Source organism: Rhinolophus sinicus, chromosome 5 (assembly GCF_057876585.1).
Source record: "Rhinolophus sinicus isolate RSI-liver-muscle chromosome 5, RSI-T2T, whole genome shotgun sequence".
Classification (NCBI taxonomy): domain Eukaryota; kingdom Metazoa; phylum Chordata; class Mammalia; order Chiroptera; family Rhinolophidae; genus Rhinolophus; species Rhinolophus sinicus.
This window is the reverse complement of record NC_142505.1, coordinates 33543026-33562183: the sequence shown is the minus strand read 5'-3', so window position 1 is coordinate 33562183 and position 19158 is coordinate 33543026. Positions and strand designations below refer to the sequence as shown.

Sequence of the window (19158 nt, the reverse complement as noted above, 5' to 3'; positions counted from 1 at the left end):
TCCCCTGATAGTTTAATGCCATTTTTCTGGATTCAAAGGAGGGGGTAGAGTGGGGAAGACAGACATAGAGGGGCAACGAGAGACGGCCCGATTCGGGGCCTGATCCAGGCATGGCGAGGCGGCTCTCTCCCGTCCGGGCGCGGCCTCCGGGTGGGCTGACAGACGCCCCTCAGCCCCGCAGCGCCGTGGGCCCCGCATGACATCAGAGGCTGGGGAGCGCGCAGAGCGCAGGCGCCGGCGGAGGAGGGAGGCGGGAGGGGGGCGAGCGGCGCGACTCCGGAGAGCGCTCCTCCGCCCCGCGCGCTGTCCCTGCGCCCCGCTCCGCCCGCACCGCTCTGTCAGCGCAGCGCTCGGGCGTCCACAGCGCGATCCTCGCTCCGCAGCTAGCGCCGCCCGCGGCAGCCCAGCCCAGCCCAGCCTTCCTCCTCCTCCTCCTTTCCTCCTCCTCTGCCGCCGCCGGACACGCAGCCGCAGGCCGGGGCCGGGACGCAGCTAGGGAGGCAGGGACGCGCGCAGCCAGCCCTTCCCCCTCCGGCTCCCGCACCGCCGGCCGCCTCCCCTTGCCCTCCTCCTCCCTCCCTGCTCCTTCGCTTCTCCTCCTCCTTTCCCGGTCCCGGCTGCCAGCACCATGTCCGCAGGGGGAGATTTTGGGAACCCACTGAGAAAATTCAAGTTGGTGTTTCTGGGGGAGCAGAGCGGTAAGTACCTCGCTTATTCTCTTGGCTTGGCGCCTAGTCGACCCCCTTCGCCAAATCATCCACCCCCTTGGGGCCCCCGGACCTGGCTCAGAAAGGCCCCTCCATGCCGGGGTAGAGGAGGGATGGGCATGTGGAGGTCGGGGCCGGCTCGAGCGGGGCCGGAGAGGGGAGGTGCCAAGGGTAAGGACCGAGAAGGCTCTGGGGCCAGAGGTGGGGGTGCGGGTGGGATCTGGGGTGCGGGGGCAGGTGCAGCGGGTCGGGGAGGTTGGAGGGCGGCGGCTCGCTCGGCGGCGCAGGCCGAGGCGTGAAGGCGCCGGGCTCGCTGGCTCACTCGCACTGCGGCACCGGCTGCGGGCGACCGCGCAGGTGGCGGGGCGCTGGCGGGTGTCGAGGGGAGGACAGACGCCCCTCTTTGGAGAACAAGGTGTGGCCAGTGTCAGGCCGCCCCCCACCCCAATGCAGCGGCGAGTTTCCCTGCGGACCCTGCCTGCAACCATGCGTAATTTCTGGCACGTCCAGGTCCTGGGGCAGACGGCCGCGGTTGGGGGCGGGGTGGTAAGACGGACACCTGTCTTTTCTGGAAGGAGCGAATCCCGGCTGTGGGGGGAACAGGGCTCTTATCCCCGGTCTTATGTACCCGGGCTACTACCCTGGGTACAGAAGGTTCTAGACCCGCTGCCCTTCACCGGCATGTGTTAGCCTCGTTGGGGCTCAGGGGTCAGGATGATGACAGCGAGGATACCCTAGTTGAGGCAGATTTGGGGGGTGGTACAGGAGCGCCTCGCACCAAGAGGCCACCGTGAAGCCTGGCGCTGGACAGAGAAAGGACCAGGTGACACGCCCTGCTTCGCTTCCCAGCACCCCTCCCTAGAGCACGTGGGCAGCGGTTCTTCCCATCCCCACCTCCCAGCGCTAGGCCCTTCTTGGGGGAGGGGAGGTCATCGCGGCAGCCCGCCAGGGGCGGGGGGAGGGGGAGAGAAGTGGCTTCCCAGATGCTAGCAGCCTCCCCTGGGAAAACATCTGAAACCCAGGCTGATCCCAAGGTGGGAAGACCAGATTGAAGAGCATGGACCCCTGTGACACCTGTAGGAACGAATGTTTCTCAGAGCATTCCTTCAGAGACATCTCACCCTGGGACTGCAGGGAGACAACTGGGCCTTGCCCACCGCTGCTCAGGGAGAAGGCATTCCCTTGGGGCAGGTCTCCCAGCTCTAGCTCTGCAGACCAGTCCAGTGCAGAGGGTGTGGCGCCTTTCTGTACACGGGGCCAAGACACAGGCAACCTTGGGAGAAGTGGGTTGGCTCAGGGCACAGTGCTATTGTGGTGTGTGTACATGTGGGTTGTGGCGCTCACATGGCCGTCTCCTGTCTGCTGCCCATCTCCTGGAATGGATAGTGCAGAGAAGGGTATCAGAAGGTGGTCAGGCCCTAACATGGTGATGCGTCTTGGGGCAAAGCTGGGCATTTCAGAACAAGACCAAATCAGCCAGCCAGCCCTGTGTCCTGGACTCTGAGTGTGATCTTAATAGAGTCCAGTTTCAGAGCTCACTCTTCCCCATGCGTCGAGGGATTTCGGGGGTCTTTACATCCCAGTGCTGGTCTCTCCAGGCCTGGAGCCCTGGGAGAGAACTCTGCAGGGATCAGGCAGCCTGGGAGTTGAATTCCTAGTGTGTTGCCTTGATTAGATTTCGAGGCTTTGCTGAGCTTCAGTTTATGTCTCTGAAATGATTACTTGTGGGTAGTTCTCGAACCCCCTCGTGTTTCCCCAGTGACTCTCAAAGGTGCCTGGACCCTGGTAGGTTCTCAACAAACGTATTTATTCTGAGTCTGAACATGCTTCAGTAAAGGGGCAGGGCTTGGATGAGGAGGACGCCTGTGGTGAGTTTGAGTGAAAACTCTGGGTTCCTTCAGAATCCCCGATGGCCTGAGGCTCCTGCTGAGCCGTGCAAACCCCCTTTGCTTCTAAAATCACAGAAATGAGAGCTTAGACCTCAGAGATGGAGGCCCCACCTCCCCGGCGTGTTTAGATGGGAAGTCTGAGCCCCAGGGACAGGAGGGCTGGCCAAGAGTCCCACTGTGAGCTGTTAACACTTCTGGGGCTGCAAAACCCACGTCTCCACTTCCCAGTGACCCACATGTCCTTGGAAAATAAGATGTGAATGAGGAAGTCCAGAATTGGGGACCCTTCCTGAGAGGGGGTGAGGGTTGCCACTTTCTGGCCAGGCTTGGGGCTGAGTTGAGTGACCTGGGGGGAACGCTGGGCTAGTTGGTTTGGAACAGGTTTTGTTGATCCTTCGTCACTAGGGATGAAAGGCTCTGCCATCAGTGTGATTGGCTATTGACCACTCTGTTCCCTCCTGACAGGGAGTCCTAGGCCTTGAAAAGCCTCCTCCCACTAGGGTGTGTCATCAGTGGGTTGTTGAGCTTAGATTTTATAGAGCCTTCAGGGTCCCTGAGTTTGGTAGGGACTTGTGCTTCTCTGAGTTTGGTGGGACAGGGGAATTGCCACCGCAGCCACTGCTTCCTTCTTGCCTGCACAGTTTTGCATGTGTTGGTCCTTTGTGCCAGCATCCTGTGCAGCCTGTGTATGGTGGAGGGAGCCCCTGAGACCTGGCCCTCACCCCCACCCTGTCTCTCCCTCCCTGTGTGACCTTGGAGGTCCCTCACCTGCACGGAGTGGACGTGGGCCAGCTGAGTTTGATGGAGCCCTCTAGAGCATCTGGGCTTGCCTACGTGAGCTGAGCCTGATGGAAAGGGGCCAGGGGAAGGGCCTGAAAGGACGTGGCCCTCTCTTATTTCCTGTGCCTGGACAGCTGGATTCCAGAAAGGAGTACCTGGCCTGGAATCCAATGATGAGGAGAAGCGTCAGGCCTTCAAATATGCCCGGGTCCTGGTTTGAAGTGAGAAGCCCTTGAGGAGCCACTCTGGAGAGAACACCTGCCGCTCCTGAGAGAGCACTCCCTCCTGGCAGCAGAATGACTGTTGCCCCCTGGACCATGAAATGCAGGCTGGCTGACAGTGTCAGCCTGGCAAGGGATAGGATTGTGGGGAGCGTGCTATGGACCCAGGATGAGGGGTTTCCTTGCAGTAGGAAGGCTGTGCAATCCTGCTAGTGCTCAGATGGCGCCCTGGGCCTGCTGGTCATGCCCATGTTCTCATGGCAGTGGTGGGGGACACAGGGGGTGATGCACACCAGTTCTGACTGGGGCACTTGGTGGCATCCAAAGAAGACAGGCACTAGTAGGTGTCTAAGGAAGGAGACTGGGCCTGCAGGACACACATCTTCCTCCTAAATTCTAGTGGCATTCTGAGGGTTTCAGGGCATCTCGGTGTGTGTAGTGAGGAGAGGGGATGTGGGTATATCTGCTGTGCTCTGGCCTCTTCTGATCTTCCTTCCCTGAGACTCCTGCAGCTAAAGCCGGAAGACTGATGGACATAAGAAGTTCAGGCTGCTTTCCCAGGCTCAGGCCAGCAGGCCAGCTTCTCCCTCTGACCGGACACCTCCGGCCCCTTGCAGTTGTGCTGCGACAGGTGCCATCCACGTCGTGCACAATGTGGACCGTGTTCCTGGGGTTGCACAACATGGTGACCCTGCGTGCAGGGGCCACTTGGTCCTGTAGTCATTTGTTCACTCCCTCCTCTCACCCTCCCCCGCTTCCCTGTCTCTTCCTTCCTCTGTCCATCATTCGTTTATTTATTTAATCGGATCTTTGAGTGTATCTCTGCCTCATGGAACTTATGGTCCCCTGGGGAATACAGACATTTGTGGATATAATTACAGTAAAGGGTTGTGAGAGCTGTGACAGCTACTCTGGAAGCACATAGAGGAAGAGATGCTTCTGTAGGGAACGGGCTGGTACTCCTTTGGGATGCGTGTAAGGAGTAGGTCTTGCATGGGGCCCGCCCTCTCCAGAGAACTTTGTCTGTTCTTCTTCCTGCTCTGGAGAAAAAATGTGTGTGGGATAGAGGAGTAGCAGGATGAGGGCAGCTTCCGCATGTCTTCCCATTCTTCCCAGTTACGTGGCACCCCACTGCCTGGGGGGCTCACCCTCTCTGCCATGGCCTGACCCAGCCTCACCTCCCGCCACTCACACCACCCACGGCCACACAGGGAGCCCTTCTCTGGCCTGGTGTTGTGCCTGGAGCCCATCCCAGAAGTTTTCTTCTCTGCACCAGCTCTAGACTGGCTGGCTCTGCTGTGCCCCAGCCCACCTGGGCACTCACCGTGTTTGGTTTTTCCTGAGCATGCTGCCCCGTGATTTGTCTGTTGTCTAGGTGACTCAGGATTTTTTAATGTTTATTAACTCTTTCTTCTAAGTACAAAAATCCCTAATTGAATTTTAAGCCTCTTAAAGGCAAATTTTAGCACCTTAAGAAGAGTAGGGTTTACTCATCTTTCGTCCATCCTCCCCATCTTCGGGAGGTTTGTGCTCATTCCTTATCTCCTTTTGAAAATGATAAGATTATCCTCGCTGTGTGAGATTTGCTGATGGCCCATCAGTACTTTAAAAGCGAAGTGAGTCAAGGCAGCGTGGAAATGGGGTTCTTCATCCTGACACCTGCTGCTTTCTCAACCCAGAAGATTTTTTTTACCAGCAACACTTAAGAATCTTTCACAGACGATTGGGTCATTGAGCCTCAGTCATGCACAACTCACAGTTCATCTCACAGAACCTGACATTCCCATTTCCACCACTGTCTCTCAAGACCTATAGGAAAGCAGTGAGGCCAACAGAGCGGGGAAGGAAGGGACGTATCCAAACCTGACGCTGCCCAGAGCTCACTGTGAGGCGTGGGGTGAATCACGAAGCTGCCCTGTGCCTCAGCTTCTTCCCTTTGCCTTCTCTCCTCCCAGTTTCTCTCCCGTCCTCAGTGTCTGGAATGAGAGAGGGAGCCTCGGATGTTGCAAATGGACCCAGAACCTTTGCTTCATTTGCTTAACGAGGTGTGTGCCAGGTGAGGGAGAGCATCAGGTGGACACCAAGATGAGAACTTGTACGTGGTGTAAGAAAAAAGTGACACCCTCAGTGCTGATGACAGAGACAAGAGAACTAACCAGAAAAAGAACTGTCAGAATGTGTTCTGATTGTGCAGATGTAATAGTAATTACCATCTTTTGCATGATCCGATGATCGTTATGTGCAGGCCCCAAATTAGAATGAATCCCTTTCAAATAAAACAGAATAACCTCATTGTCCATTTGTTACTTTCTATATCCCTAAAATCAGCCCATGAATATTCATCTCTGTAGGTGTTGCCCTGGCATTGCAAACTCACCCAGGGCAAGTCTATAGATGGTCCCATCTCTGTCCCATCCCTGCTGCAAGGTGTCCCTGTCCTCCCCACCCTGTGTCTTCCACTATTGCTAAGTGAATGGACCATTGAATGTGCGGGGTTGGTCTCAGTGTAAGTAATTTAGAAAAATTGTTGGACAGAACCATTGAGCAAGGTGAGAAAAGGTTAGGTAGAGCAAGCAGCAAAATTCATAAACATCAGGGTGGAAACTGACAAATTGTGCTGGGCATTTTCTCCACGGTCCGTCTTTCATCCTGTTCCATTTGTGACCACAGAGAAGAGAAGATGGGAGAAGTGCCAGACACACCCTGATATGGACAGATTTTTGTTAGAGCTAAAAAGACAGGCTGCTGGGAAATGGTGGGGCCCCAGGCAAGGCCTAGAGCCTTAAACCCTGAGGGGACCGAGATGGTAGCCCAGTCTCTGCTTCCTGGAACAGGGAAGGAAAAGATGAAAAGTCATAACTCCTAAGGACTCTTTGAGAGAGGTTCTTCACTGCACCTTGGGGCTTGACATTTCCAATTCCATTTATTATTTTCGTAACTCTTGCCGTAAAATGAGTGAGATCTTTTAAAAAGTAAACGTTCACTCCTATGAATACTTGCAGTTTAGTAAAGTGACTTATTTTTAGTAGAAAAGAATATTTATCCTAGTCTCTTGGTAACAAAGCCCATCTGACTCAACCATGTGTCCTGGGACAGGTACTACCTGTTCCCAGGTGGTGACATCCCCAGGGGACATACCGGAGTCCAGGAGAAAGCAGATGATGCCTTGCCCCTGAGTGCAGAAAAGAACCTTTACAGCAAAGGCTACTTCCAGGAAATGCATGAAAAGAATGGCAACCTGGAGCCCCAGCGGGTGCCTGGATAGTGGGCGGGGGAGGGAGGAAGACCTCAGTTGTACGTCTTCTGTGCTGGAGACACAGTGCAGAAGGCGTACAGTGATGGGGCATATTGCCTTAGTGGGCTTTCCCCAGGGAAAGGGGCTTCCAGTATTGGGGTAACTGGCTCACCCAGCTTCCCCTGGAGATGAGGTGAGGATGTCACAGAAGCTGGCTTGGTCATGAGCTGGCATTTTATTCTGCAGGAAATGGGGATCTGGTGGAGGATCCCCAGCTGGGGAGTGACTCGGTCACGTCTGTGCCTAGGAAGGGTCGTCATTCTAGGGCCTCAGAAGGAGGGTGGATGGAGAGGGGTCCACACTGAGTCTGTCCTTCCTGACAAAGTGGAGCTGACCCTCCTGGGTTCCTGTGTCCTTCCTCCAGTTAACCTCAGATGGCATTTAGGAGCACCCACTATGCCCGAGCCTCGACACGGGGCACCCTGCAATAAATGTGGGATTCACCCCATTTTGCAGGTCAGGAGGCAGAGGATCAGTGAGAGCTGGTCATGCCCAGGGACCTGTTAGTGTGGCAGGACTGAAGTTTGAGCCCAGGTCACTGTGAGAAACAAGGTGATCTGTTGGGCCTCCTGCCTCTGAGACAGGCCCAGGCCAGGGAGAGGGGAGGGTGGGACAGAAGACCACTGAGGCCTTATGGACATGAGGTCTGTTATAAATGCTTCTCTGGGAACGTGTGCCAAGCCCTTTGCTGAGGAGAAACCAACAGATCACAGCATAAGGTGGGTGGGAAGAGAGAGGCCTCTGATTCCCTTAGGCTGGTGGGGGTGCTGGGGCCCCGAGCAGGGAGAGGCCAGCGGGGCTCTAGGAAGGAAGCTGGGTCTCCGGGTGGGAGTCTGATGGAGCTGGAATTGTGGATTGCATAGCAGGCACTCCATCCTTACACAGAATGAACTGCTTATTTGGGGTGATTTGAAGGGTGTTGGTAGAGAGTCGGGGCAGCTAAAGCCCTCCCAAGTCAGCCCTTAGCCCACCGCATGGAGGAAAGACACTATCCAGGTTTTAGCTGAGAACTAAATGCTGGAAGGGAGGAACCAGTCAAACTAAGTGACCGGTTTCCACCTGCCGTGGGGTAAGCCTTCCCCTGGCCTCGTCCTCCCTCTAGGCCCGGAGCTGTCAGAGCCCTGGAAACCCTGATTCTGTCCCCGGTCAGTCACCAGCCTGCTGTGTGGTTAGATAAGCCCCATCCTATCTCTGGCTTTCTCGATGTGTCCCTGGAGTCGGTTGCTTCTAACTCTGGTTCTGGAATTCAGTGCCAGCCCAGAATAGCATGGCAAGCCGGTAACACTCCCAGCCTAGAGACGGTACTGCTGCCCAGAGGTTAGAGGGACTGCAGGAGCCGGGCGTCTGCCAGCTGTTTCCCCGGAGCTTCATCCGGCATGCCCCAGCGCCCAGCGCACGGTCCTCTCCTGCTACCTCCTGTCCCCGGGCCCAGCCCTCTCTCATCTGCCCCCAGGGCATCTGGCTAATCAGTCTGATGATGTGTTTGGCTCAGGTTGCCAGGCAGTAGGGATGGAGCTGTCCTGCCCTTCCTGCTGGCGGGCCTTTATTCTATGTTGAGGACAACAGAACACGTGACCGCTCCCAGGCACTCCTATTCCAGGACACTTCCTTCTGCAGCCAGGTGCTGGGTAGTAAGCAGGAAGGACTGGGAAAGGGCCAGTGTGACGAGGGGTACGCAGTGTCCCCACAAGACCTAACAGGCGTGCTGCCGTGGCCCCAGCTCCTACACCTACCCCGTCTCTTACTCCATCCTCCTGCGCTTCCAGCCCAGCTCCGCCCCTCGCTGTCTGGATGGGGTTGGGATGTAACAGGACCACCCTGTGCTCACTTTCCTCATCAGCCAGGAGGGTGAGCCTTACCTTGTTGGGCTTTCACGAAGGTCAAATACATCAATACATGACACATGGTAAACACTCAGGTGATAGGTACTTTTGTTAATGAAATAGTGGCAGCAATCCCCCCCCCCCTTTGTAGATGTATGAGGGAAGGATAGGTAGGGGTGTGAGGTTTTGAGAATCATTGATCTGTCATTTTTATGTAGTGAGCCGCCGGGCTCACGTCCGTGTGATCCGACAGGTAGAGCCGTGTGTCTCATTCTATAGATGAAGAATTTGAGGCTCTGAGAGGTGAAGCCTTTTACACAGAGTGGAGGACCCAGAGTGGTTACTGCTGACCCCTGGCTGGAGTTTCCCTTCCCCCCTCCCACTTCTGCAGGAAGTGGGACAGACTCCCCCTGCCCGCTTACGTTTTGCTCAGTGGGGCCCCCACAGCTGCTCACCTCATTTTCATCGCTCTATTACTTCCTAGGAGTGCAGCCTGGGGAACAGCAGGGGCAGAGGCTTTGCAGTGTTGTGAGTAGAACAACACTTGGCGAGGTAAGCAGGTAGTAAGTCTCAGCCAGTGTGAATATTAAGTACACAAGAGAGGTTGTAGGTGTGGTCTCTGGGGTTGTCAGGAAGGCTTCCCAGAGGAGCTTGTGCACAGAGACCAGGGAGTCACTGGCAGGCAGGACGGTACCTCAGCAGAGCGCGAGGCTATGTGAGGGCCGAGGGCTGCCAAGGGCTTGGGGCTTCTTGGGAATCGGGGGTGGTGCCAGGTGGCTGGACTCTGGTGCAGGTGCAGGGAGTGTGACGGGAGAAGGATTCAAACCTGGAGAAGGAGGCAGAGGACTCGGGGTCTTCCCTGCAGGCAGTGGGGGGCGGTACCCGAGGAGGGCCATGGTCATGGATTCGAAGATGAAGGTGGGGTTTGGCCCGATTGGAGGCAGGAGATCCAGGTGGTGCAAACCAGGCAAGGCTGGGAACATTCTGAGGATAACATTTAGAGGAGGGCTTGTGACAAGCGTAAGCCTAAGCAAGCTTCCTCTGGCTCTGAAGTTCAGCCCCACTGGGCATGTCTGTTTTCTTGATTCTTTCTCTGTAGAGTGAGGACTCAGCAACAATGAAGGGTTGTAGGGGAGGGACTTTTGTCCTCTACAGAGCCACACCGTACTCAGATGTACTCAGATTGGCCACCTTGAGCTCCTCTGTCCTTTCTGCCTCCACCATGCCCTGGGTCCCCTGACTGTTTCTGTCCTCCCAAGGGGGTACTCCAGGACTGCTGGCAGCCCTTGCAGGCGCTTTGCCTCTAGACCGGCTCAGGGCAGGATCTACCACCTAGCAAGAAGTTGCTTATGAGGTATATGAGCTCCCCAGCCCTCTGGTCATTGGGTCTGTAGCTCTCCCTGCCACTGGTCCCTCTGACCATTCAGTCTGAGAACTCCCTCCACCTCTGGCTCTTGGATGTGTGAGCTCCCCTGGCCCTTTGTGCAGCTTCCTATCCCTCCCTCCCTTGCTGGGGACACTTGACTCACTTCCTTTGCTTTCTCCCATAGATTTCCTTACTCTTCTCTGCCGGCTTCCAGCTCCCCAGCACAGGGGTCCCTGAGGACTGAGGGAGGCAGTGATGTGTAGGGGAGACCTCCCCTCTCTGCCTTGGAGACAGAAACCCATGCTTAAGCTGGCTGTACAAAAAGCGAAAGGTGAAAGCTAGGGAGCTGGAGTGGAGGCAGAGGCTGCTATCCTGAGCCCAGCCCAGAGTGAGCAGCCTATTCAGGTCACTTGGTGCCGTCCATGGGCCAGCTCGCAGTCTGTTCTCAAGGCCTGATACCCCACTCTCCAAAGCCCTGGTGACCCCTGCCCCCTGCCCCTCCTGTTTCTGTCCAGGCAGTGCCCATGAAGGTCACTGACCTGGGTAATCCTTTGCCAATGTGGCTGGTGGGTGGAGAATATCACACTTATGTGTCACCAGTAATCACAGCATGTTGCGGTCACCACCCACGGCCCCGTTGAGCAGTGCCAGGTTAATTGTCTGTGAGGTCAGGGCAGGGAAGGAGATCTGTCCCCTCGGTTCCATGCTCAGCAGAGGTGTCTCCCCGCCAGGAGTTGCTGGCCGGGAAGCTGGCCACAAACAGTTCCGTTCAGCTTTGACCGGTGTGAATCTGTCTCCAGTGCCCCCATTGCCCCCACCCCTGGGGCAGATGCAGGACCCAGAGACCCATCCCTGGTTCAGGACTGGAGAGCAGTGACTGTGGCCTTCGCACCAGAGACAGGTCCTTCTGGGGGAGGCATGCCGAGTCTGAGAGAGGTAGAGAAAATGTTCTGTTCTGACCCGGTTGCTGAGCGGGGAGTAAACATTGCACAGACTGAAGAGGGTAAAGTGAAGCATTTAGAACGAATGTTTCTTGTTGATTTCCCCCTCCAGTGAAGGGAGAGGAACAGTGGGAGAAAGAGCTGGGGAAGTACTGAAACAGGAGGGAGGTGCTCCCACCAGACACAGACGGACCTCGGCAAGCCAGTCACAGGGCTTGTTGGAAAAGCCAGGGTGGTTTGCAGCTCTCGGCAGTGGCGCTGTCCATCCCAAGGTTCTGACCAAATGGAATTAAAGGCTGGAGGTTCCGAGGAGGCATTGACGCGTATTTGGGGCACAGGAGTGACGGGACCAATTCTATATTTGCGTGGAGGACGAGCTGAGGATCTGGGCTGTTGCTGTAAGTAGGTTTGATGCTCTCCAGCCAGGCAGAGCAGGAGTGGAGAGAAGGGCCCTTGCTTCCTGGGGGCGAGGGAGAACAGCTCCACTGTGTGAGGACGGCCAGCACTGGGTTTCCGTGAGCAGACAGCTTTGTCTCTCCCTCTCCAGGGCCAGTTGGCTCTGCCCCATGGGGACCCTGCAATTCCCAGGCTGGGCTGCTGTGAGTAGGCTCTGGTCTCGGGCCCAGGAGATCTTTGTTTGATTCTGCTGTTCTCTGAGTAGAGAGCACCTCTGAGAAGGGTTTCTTTTTAGGGAGAAAAACGCTGCTCTCAAATTAGCCACTTATTTTTAGGATATTAACAAGCCCTACTTGTAGCACCAAGATCCAGAAATTCTGCCCCAATTCTAATTCATTAAGTCCCCTTCACGCTCCCACATCCAGCCAAAACACTGCAGGCTTCTGCCCAGATGAGAATGTGCAATGCCGGCCTGAAAAGTTCCGCTGCTAGTCCATCCACCCAGGTTCTCTCCCACCTGCATCAGAAGAGGCAGGACCCCAGATGTTGGGCTGGAAGAGCTCCCCTCCTGCCTCCACTGGGCAGCCTCCATCGTGCAGCACAAGGGTTGCTCTAAGCAAGCGTTCTGGTTTGGAGAGCAGTGTCGGCTCATCCATTGACTTCCGCGTGAGGGAGGAATGGGTGTGATGTGGGAGAAGTGGGCAGAGCAGTGTGCAGAAATACACAGTGACGTACACACAGCACCCACAGCCCCCCATCCAGGCCAGCTGGTGGCTTCAGTCTTAAGGCACAGGCACTGGTGAAGTTCTGTTGCAGGTGACCAGCCACTGCACCTCTGTAGGACAGGAGGTGGCGGTTGAGTCCAGAGTAAAGGCGGCCTCTCTTAGGAACTTGTTAATGTAAGGTGGTATGGTGGACATGACATAAGGTGACCCCGAATAAGTCACACCCTTGCACGGTCCCCTCCTCTTAAATGCAGACGGAACCTGAGAATTGCTTCTAGCCGATGTGATATGGCAAAGGTGACGGGATGTCCCTCCCATGATTGTTCCTTTAGAAGACTCCTATTGCTGGCCTTGAGAAAGTGAGCTGCCACGTTGTGAGAGGGGCTGTCAAGGGGTCACGTGGCAAAGAACTGTGGATGACCTTTAGAAAATAAGAGCAGCCCCGGCTGGCAGCCCCTAAGAAAATGGGGACCTCGGTCCTCCAGCCACCAGGAACTAAATTCTTTCAGCAACCACGAGAGCTTGGATGAGGACCTTGAGCTCCGGAAAGAAACATAGCCCAGTTGATACCATGATTGCAGCCTTGTGAGACCTAGATAAGCCGTGCCTGGACTGATGCCCCACGAAAACTATGAGACAGTCATGGATGTTGTTTTAAGCCACTAAATGTGTGATGTTTGTTACACAGCAACAGATAACTAGTACAGATGGGGTGAAGATCTTCGAGGGAGGCGATGCCTTAGAGGTGCCCTCATTTTGCAGACAAGGAGTTGGAGTGTCCAGGAGGAGCTGTGACCTGCCCCCTGTGAAGCAGCTGGCTGGGGCCACCCATAGCAGGCTCCTCTGGGAGCTGGGCCCTGGTTCTCGCTCTGCTGCTGCTCTCCCTTCATGCAGCCTTGAGCAAACCCTCCTACTTTCTGTGCTTCTGGTTTTTCCTGTCACGTGCAGGGCTGGATCAGACATTCTCTAGGTGCCTTCTTGCCATGATTTGGGATTCTGAGGCCACCCTCATCTTGATCTTTCTCGAAGCCAAGCTTCTGCGCCTTGGTACGGTTTATTCTCTGCTGTTTCTTGGCACTTCTCGTGTCGTGTGTTTCTTCCGGGGCTTTAAGAGGCAAGGTCTTCCTGTCCTGGGCACACTTGGGTAAACCTTCTGGGCTCAGAGAAGCCTCTGAGGTGGAGCTCTTGGCTGTGCACCAGGAGAGAAACTGTCTGGCCATAACCTTGGTGCTGTGTGATCCTGGGCAAGTGGCCCCTTTTCTTCTCATGTCGGCCTCTTCCATCACCTCAGCTCAGTGAGGGGCTTAGACAAGATGCGCTCCAGAGTTCTTGATGGCTCGCGCCATCGGTGGGGCTGCTTTGGGGAAGGCTGCTTTGGGGAAGGCTGCTTTGGGGAAGGCTGCTTTGGGGAAGATTGTTTTCAAGAAACTGTGAAGCTGTCATCTTTGCAAGGCTCTCAGTTTCATAGCTAAGACGCCAGGGGATCTAGAGAGTTCCCACACACCAGGGCTTCCGGTGCCTGCTTCATGTGTGAGTGTGTGTGTGTGTGTGTGTGTGTGTGCGCGCGCGTGTGTGTGCGTGTATGTGTGTGTGTGCGTTTATGTGTGTACGTGCGCGCGCGCGCATGTGTATATGTGTGCGCGTGTGTATCTCAGTGTGCAGGCACACGTGGTGGTTACACCTGGGTTCTGTCCCTGAGCTGACCTGTCCAGGCTTGTCCATCTCCTGGGATATGGTTAGAAGCGCCCACAGCAGTCCCGCAGTGCCCAGAGGGGTCCTGGTTCTCTGTGAAGACTAAGTTGATGCCACGTACAGTTATGTTCTACTTCCTTAGGAACGTTTCGTGTTGACTAGAATGTTAACTACTCAGAACGAGCCGTTTCCGGGATGTGCCAGGCATGTGCGAGAAAGGGATGTGTGCACGTGTGTGCATGCTTTACAAGATCAGCTTCAGGTTTTTCCTTTAACTTTTTATTTTGATATAATTTTAGGCTTATAGAAAGCTTCAAGAATAGTAGCAAGACTTCCCACGTGCCTGTCACCCAGAACGTTAACTTTTTACTGTTCTCAGAGAATTCATAATACTTCCGTGAGGTCAGCACTTCCTCCCCCATTGTCCGTGTGAGAAGCTGAGCCTCAGCGGACAGTCACTAACCCAAGGTCACACAGGAAAAGAAGTGGCAGAGCTGGGATGGAAATCCAGGTCTGTCGGACTTTAAGTTCATGTCCTGACCACCTTGGATGTTAGTGTGAGTGTACAAGTGTCCTGCTCCTTCTGCCCAAAGAACTGCCTTTGTTGTGTTGTAGGTGTGCTAGAATAAATTATCTCGGCAGTTGATTTCCTTTGTTTTACCTTCACTTTTGAAAGATTTTTGCTGCATAGGATTCTGTGTCGGCAATATTTCTTTTTAGTACTTCAAAGGTGTCACTTCATTTTCTTCTGATTTGCATGGTTTCTGTCCAGTGAGCAAGATTATTTTTCTGTGTGTTTTTTTTTAGGTCTGTGATCCAATATATTATAGTTAATTTTGTTGGACTGGTGGACTCCCTGAGATTGATGAGGCTTTCCCCTCTGGAAACAGGTAGAAACAGGTGGGAATAGGCACCCTCCCAAGCCCTGCTGGATGCCAGATGGATGCCAGGCACTGTTTCCTTTAATCCACTTGGATGGTTCTTTCGCCAGTCTTAAGTAGTTTCCTTACACGCATTTTCTTATCAGTCCTGAGCTGAAGACTTGAGAGAGCCCCTTTGCAGATGTCTGGAGTTCTCTCTGTGGGCATCTCCCTCCTCTCTTATGCTCTGTCTTGTGAACTCTGGCTGCCTTGTTTTCTCTGGACTCTCAGCTCTATGTCCTCAACTCAGGGTGCCCACCAGGCTCCACCTGACTCCCCCCTCCCTATGTTGTGGCATGGAAGTTTCTCACAGCAATATTTTGGGGGCAATTATGAGGCTTTCTTCATTTGTTTCATGCCTCTCAGAGTTCACTGTACTTCAGTGCCTGATATCCAGTGTCTTGAAAATCATTACTTCATATATTTTGTCTGTCTTTTGGTTCTTTAAGGTGACAGGATAAATCTGGTTCCTGTCACTCCATCTTAATAAGAAGCTGAAGTCTTGGGCCCTTGGTTTTCCATATAATCATTTATGTGTAGGGAGCCCGGGTCTGGGCTGTGAACATTGACTCGGGTGGGGGTGGGGGTGGTCTGGTCTGGCTGGCATCCTTGATTTTCATTAGTGATGGGCCTTCATTTGATTATATAAAACATGTAAATTTGCCCTTTAAGTGGCCTCCAGAGTCTTTTCAAGAACTTTCTGCTATTCAACTCATAAAAAGCTCAGCAACCGGTTTGGTTTTATCTCATGAGTATTGTGAAGCTTACAGTTGGTCATGTATTTTTTATTTATTTATTTTTTTTGCCAGGGAGATCAGGCAATTTCTTAGTCTGACTTCAGTGACTTGAGTAAGATGTTACTAGATGTATTTCTGTAAACAAACTTTTGCTTCAGGCTTCTCTTTTTTAGCTTACTTCTTCTCCTTTGCGTTGTATAGCTCTCAGCATTCATAGCTGCAAACAAGAGAAATCTACGCTCGCTATTCAGCTGATGTGTGCAGACAATGAATATACGTATTAGAGAATGATTGGGAAGGATATGCTTTGGGCTGGGGAGAAGAGGAAATCTCAGGTCAGGTGTGGACTCTCTTAGAAACTCCTGATGTGGGCTGGGCAGGGATGATTTGTAGTGTCCTAACAGCTCATGGGGTTCTGGGGGAGGGAGGGGCTGAGGCCAAGACCAGACCACAAGCTGGGTCTGGGGGCTTTAGAAAGTGAAGGAAAGCTGAAGAGGAAAAGAAGAAAAGCAAAGATGAAAGCACGCCACCAGGCCAAAGGAGATGTGGCCACGCCTTCCCTGTGGCAGCCAGAGGTGCTGGTGTGGCCATTTGAGGCTGGAGCCTCTCCCAGCCCAGCCCCACTAGCTGCCTGTTTCCTTGGAACGTGCCTCTTTCTGCTAAAGTTGGAACCTCTGGGGAAAAAAGCAGGAGGTGGGCCAGAGCATTAGCGCAGGAAGGGAGATTAAGACTGCACCTCCCAGGTTCCAGCCCTGGTGGCCACGTGGAGTCCCAGCAGGCCGTCATGTCCTGGGCAACCACAGGACTGAGTTGCAGCGTTCAGGAGGAATGAATGGAGTGCAGGACTGACCACCTTGGCAGTACCTTGTGGGCTCGCAGAAATAAGAAAACTCCCCACCTGGAGTCCTTGCTTTACTTTATTTTGCCTTTCCTTTCCCCCCATCCTTTCTACATGGTTGAAGCACGCACTGTTATGCTGATGGGATTCTTTAGGACCCACTCGTCCTGTTCCTTCTTAGTCTGATGGAAGCTGAGACGCTGAGTGGGAGCTGTGACAGGTCCAGGTCCATAGCCAGCCAAGGGCACATAAGCGGCTAGAACTTCCTCCTGCACCTCAGGCTTCCTCTTTTCTCTCAGGTAAGGGAAGTGCGTAGGTGACACCCCACAGCCTTGACTCGGGCCAGGCTTTCCTGGGGTCACTGGGCTTGGACAGAGGAGATGGCGCAGGTCAAGGACAATGGGGAAGTGAGAGGGTCAGCAATGGGTCAACCTCCCAACTGGAGCAGGAGGACAGACCTGGGCTAGAGCAGCCCACCGCTACCCTGCCCGCCCCCTCCCGCTCCTTCCTACTCTCCTCCCTCCTCTGTTCCGTCTTCTCTGGGTCCCTCAGTGAGGCTCAGGTGGCTAAGCATCCTCTGGCAGAGGGAATTAACACACTTAATTAAAGTGTCCAATGAAGAACTTTGCATATTTCTTAATTACCGTCTGAGTCTTTTGGGGAACAGTTTGAAATGGGATTTTTCACGTTTCCTCATTTAGGCTACAGTGAGCTAGTCAGGCTCTCAGGGCTCAGGTAGGAGCTAGCAGAGCCCTGGTCTGGAGCCACCTTTCTGAGCATTGGGTGGCAGCGCGGGTGTGGAGCAGAAAGCCCGGCCCCCAGCCCCCCACGCTTGTCCATCTTGCAGGGCAGATGGGGCCAGGTTTTCTGTTTTGTGAAAATGGACCAAAAGAAAACACGTATCAGGCAGATAGGTGTAGCTGGTGTCCCTTCCTGTTCTTTTTACTACAGGGCCTGGGGTTACCCCACAGTTAGGCCAGTAATAGGGGACTTTGTGGGCACGGGCTTGCGAGGGCATGAGGGAGTCCTTTCCCGAGGCCCCTGCAGAGCAGGAACACTGGGCCAGGATGGCCTGGCGTCCTTCCCAACTGCAGGGCAAGAACTGAGCCTCTGGCCCGGCAGGCACTTCCCAGCCTTCATACAGCATTTCCCACCTGTGTTCTGCAAGCTGAGCTGATGGGATAACTGAATCAACCAGCTCATTCTAGGACTGGGCTGCTGACCCGAGCCTTTTCAGCCCCAAAGGCCGCCTCTCACAACTGCAGACATTCTCTGACCTGGGGCTGTCTTAAGGGAGGCTATGGGCCAAGTATGCCGAGACCCTTTCCCAGGCATGGGGACTGTTCTCTAAAAACACAGGTGTCTAAGAGGTGGACAGCCTACCGAGGTGGCCTAGAAACGGCAGTGCATTCTGCCAGGTCTTTCCTGCCTTCCACTCTGAGCCCAGCTCTGTGACCCCGAGGAGGACCAGGCGGGACTCCACTATCTGTTCAGCGGTGCCCGAAGCTGTGGTAGGTGATTAATGCAAACGTGTGGCTGAGAACAGATTGTGGGCCTAGTTTCTGGCTTGGCTCGGTGAGGGGCTACCTTGTGGGTGGTACACACGCTGCCAGGTCCTGGCAGACCCTCCACAAAGTCTCCAGCTAATTTCTTGTGCTCTGCCTCACATTCTGCTCCATTTCAGGCCGTCATAGCAATCTCTACCCATACCCACACCCACACTAGCCGTGGCGATGACAAGGTGAAGAAGGTTCCTTCATGGAGGGAGACAGTGTCAGAGCAGGAATCTGGGAGCTCACAGCCCACTCAGTTGTCATGCTGTGGCCCGGGCACAAGCCAAGCCCAGGAGCCCTCATAAGTACTGACCCCAAAGCCCTAGGTGTGTTTGGCTTCATGTGGCAGCCGTGCAGAAGCGTGCATAAGTGACAGCTGTATGCAGGGGGCAGCTCAGCCTCATAGCACCAGCTCTTTCCAATCCTCCCCCTGGGAATACCAGTCCACTGATGCCCAGTTAAGACCCGTCCAAATGCCACCTCCTTCAGGAGGCCGCTGCAGTTCCCCAGCATAGAGGGACCTTGCCTTTTTGTCAGCCTCTCAGTTGTCCCCATCCAAGTGGCCTCACATCTCAGGTATTTGCACCTGAATCTAGCCCTAGCACTGGACGAGGGCTGCTGGAGGGCAGAGGTACACCTGCTCACGCTGTGGATTCTGGAACCAGCATTTACCAGGCACACAGAAGCCCCCAGTGGGTGTTTATTGAGTGGGTAGAGAGGCCTTACATCCTCTGCAGCTACCTAGATGCTGCCCAGATGTACACAAGCTTCTTTACCTGAGACCTGCCACTGAGATGGGGACTGGGATCCCGGGGTGGCTGGTGGAGTGAGTGGTCGGTCCCCAAGCTGGGTGAGGTCCAGGTGGGTGCTGGTAACTGACTGTTAAGGGCCAGCATTCAGTCCACCTTGTGCTGGTGGAATTTCCAGGGCAGGTGGGACTGAGCTCATCTGGACAGCCCATGGGTGTGCAAGACCCCTGGGCCAGCAGCTCCCACTGGGGTAAGAAAATACCTGTTTCATGGTCATGTCAGCAATGGAAAATAAGCTCAGATCCTCGGCTCATGAGATTGAATTATTATAATAGTAATCATTGCATGATTTTTTTTTCCTGAATGTAGTGCTGGTGTTTGGGCTTCGGTATGACAATTCGAAAGAAAGCTTTTATGGGTGACCTGAATCCAGGGTAATACTTGGTGTTTGCTTGTCATCCAGGTTTTTGGGCTCAAGGAATGGCTCCATCATCTGCTAGTCACAAAGCCAGGTAACAAGGAGGGG

General features: G+C 54.4%; 1 protein-coding gene across 1 annotated transcript in view; it reads left to right on the top strand.

The window, feature by feature from the left end:
- The first annotated feature begins 241 nt into the window (after positions 1-241).
- Positions 242-19158, top strand: part of RAB6B (RAB6B, member RAS oncogene family) — a 56516-nt gene continuing 37599 nt past the window's right edge. The window contains exon 1 of the mRNA XM_074312860.2: positions 242-698. Within this exon, the coding sequence (XP_074168961.1) occupies positions 629-698 (70 nt within the window). The 5' untranslated portion in view covers positions 242-628. The remainder of the gene's footprint in view (positions 699-19158) is intronic.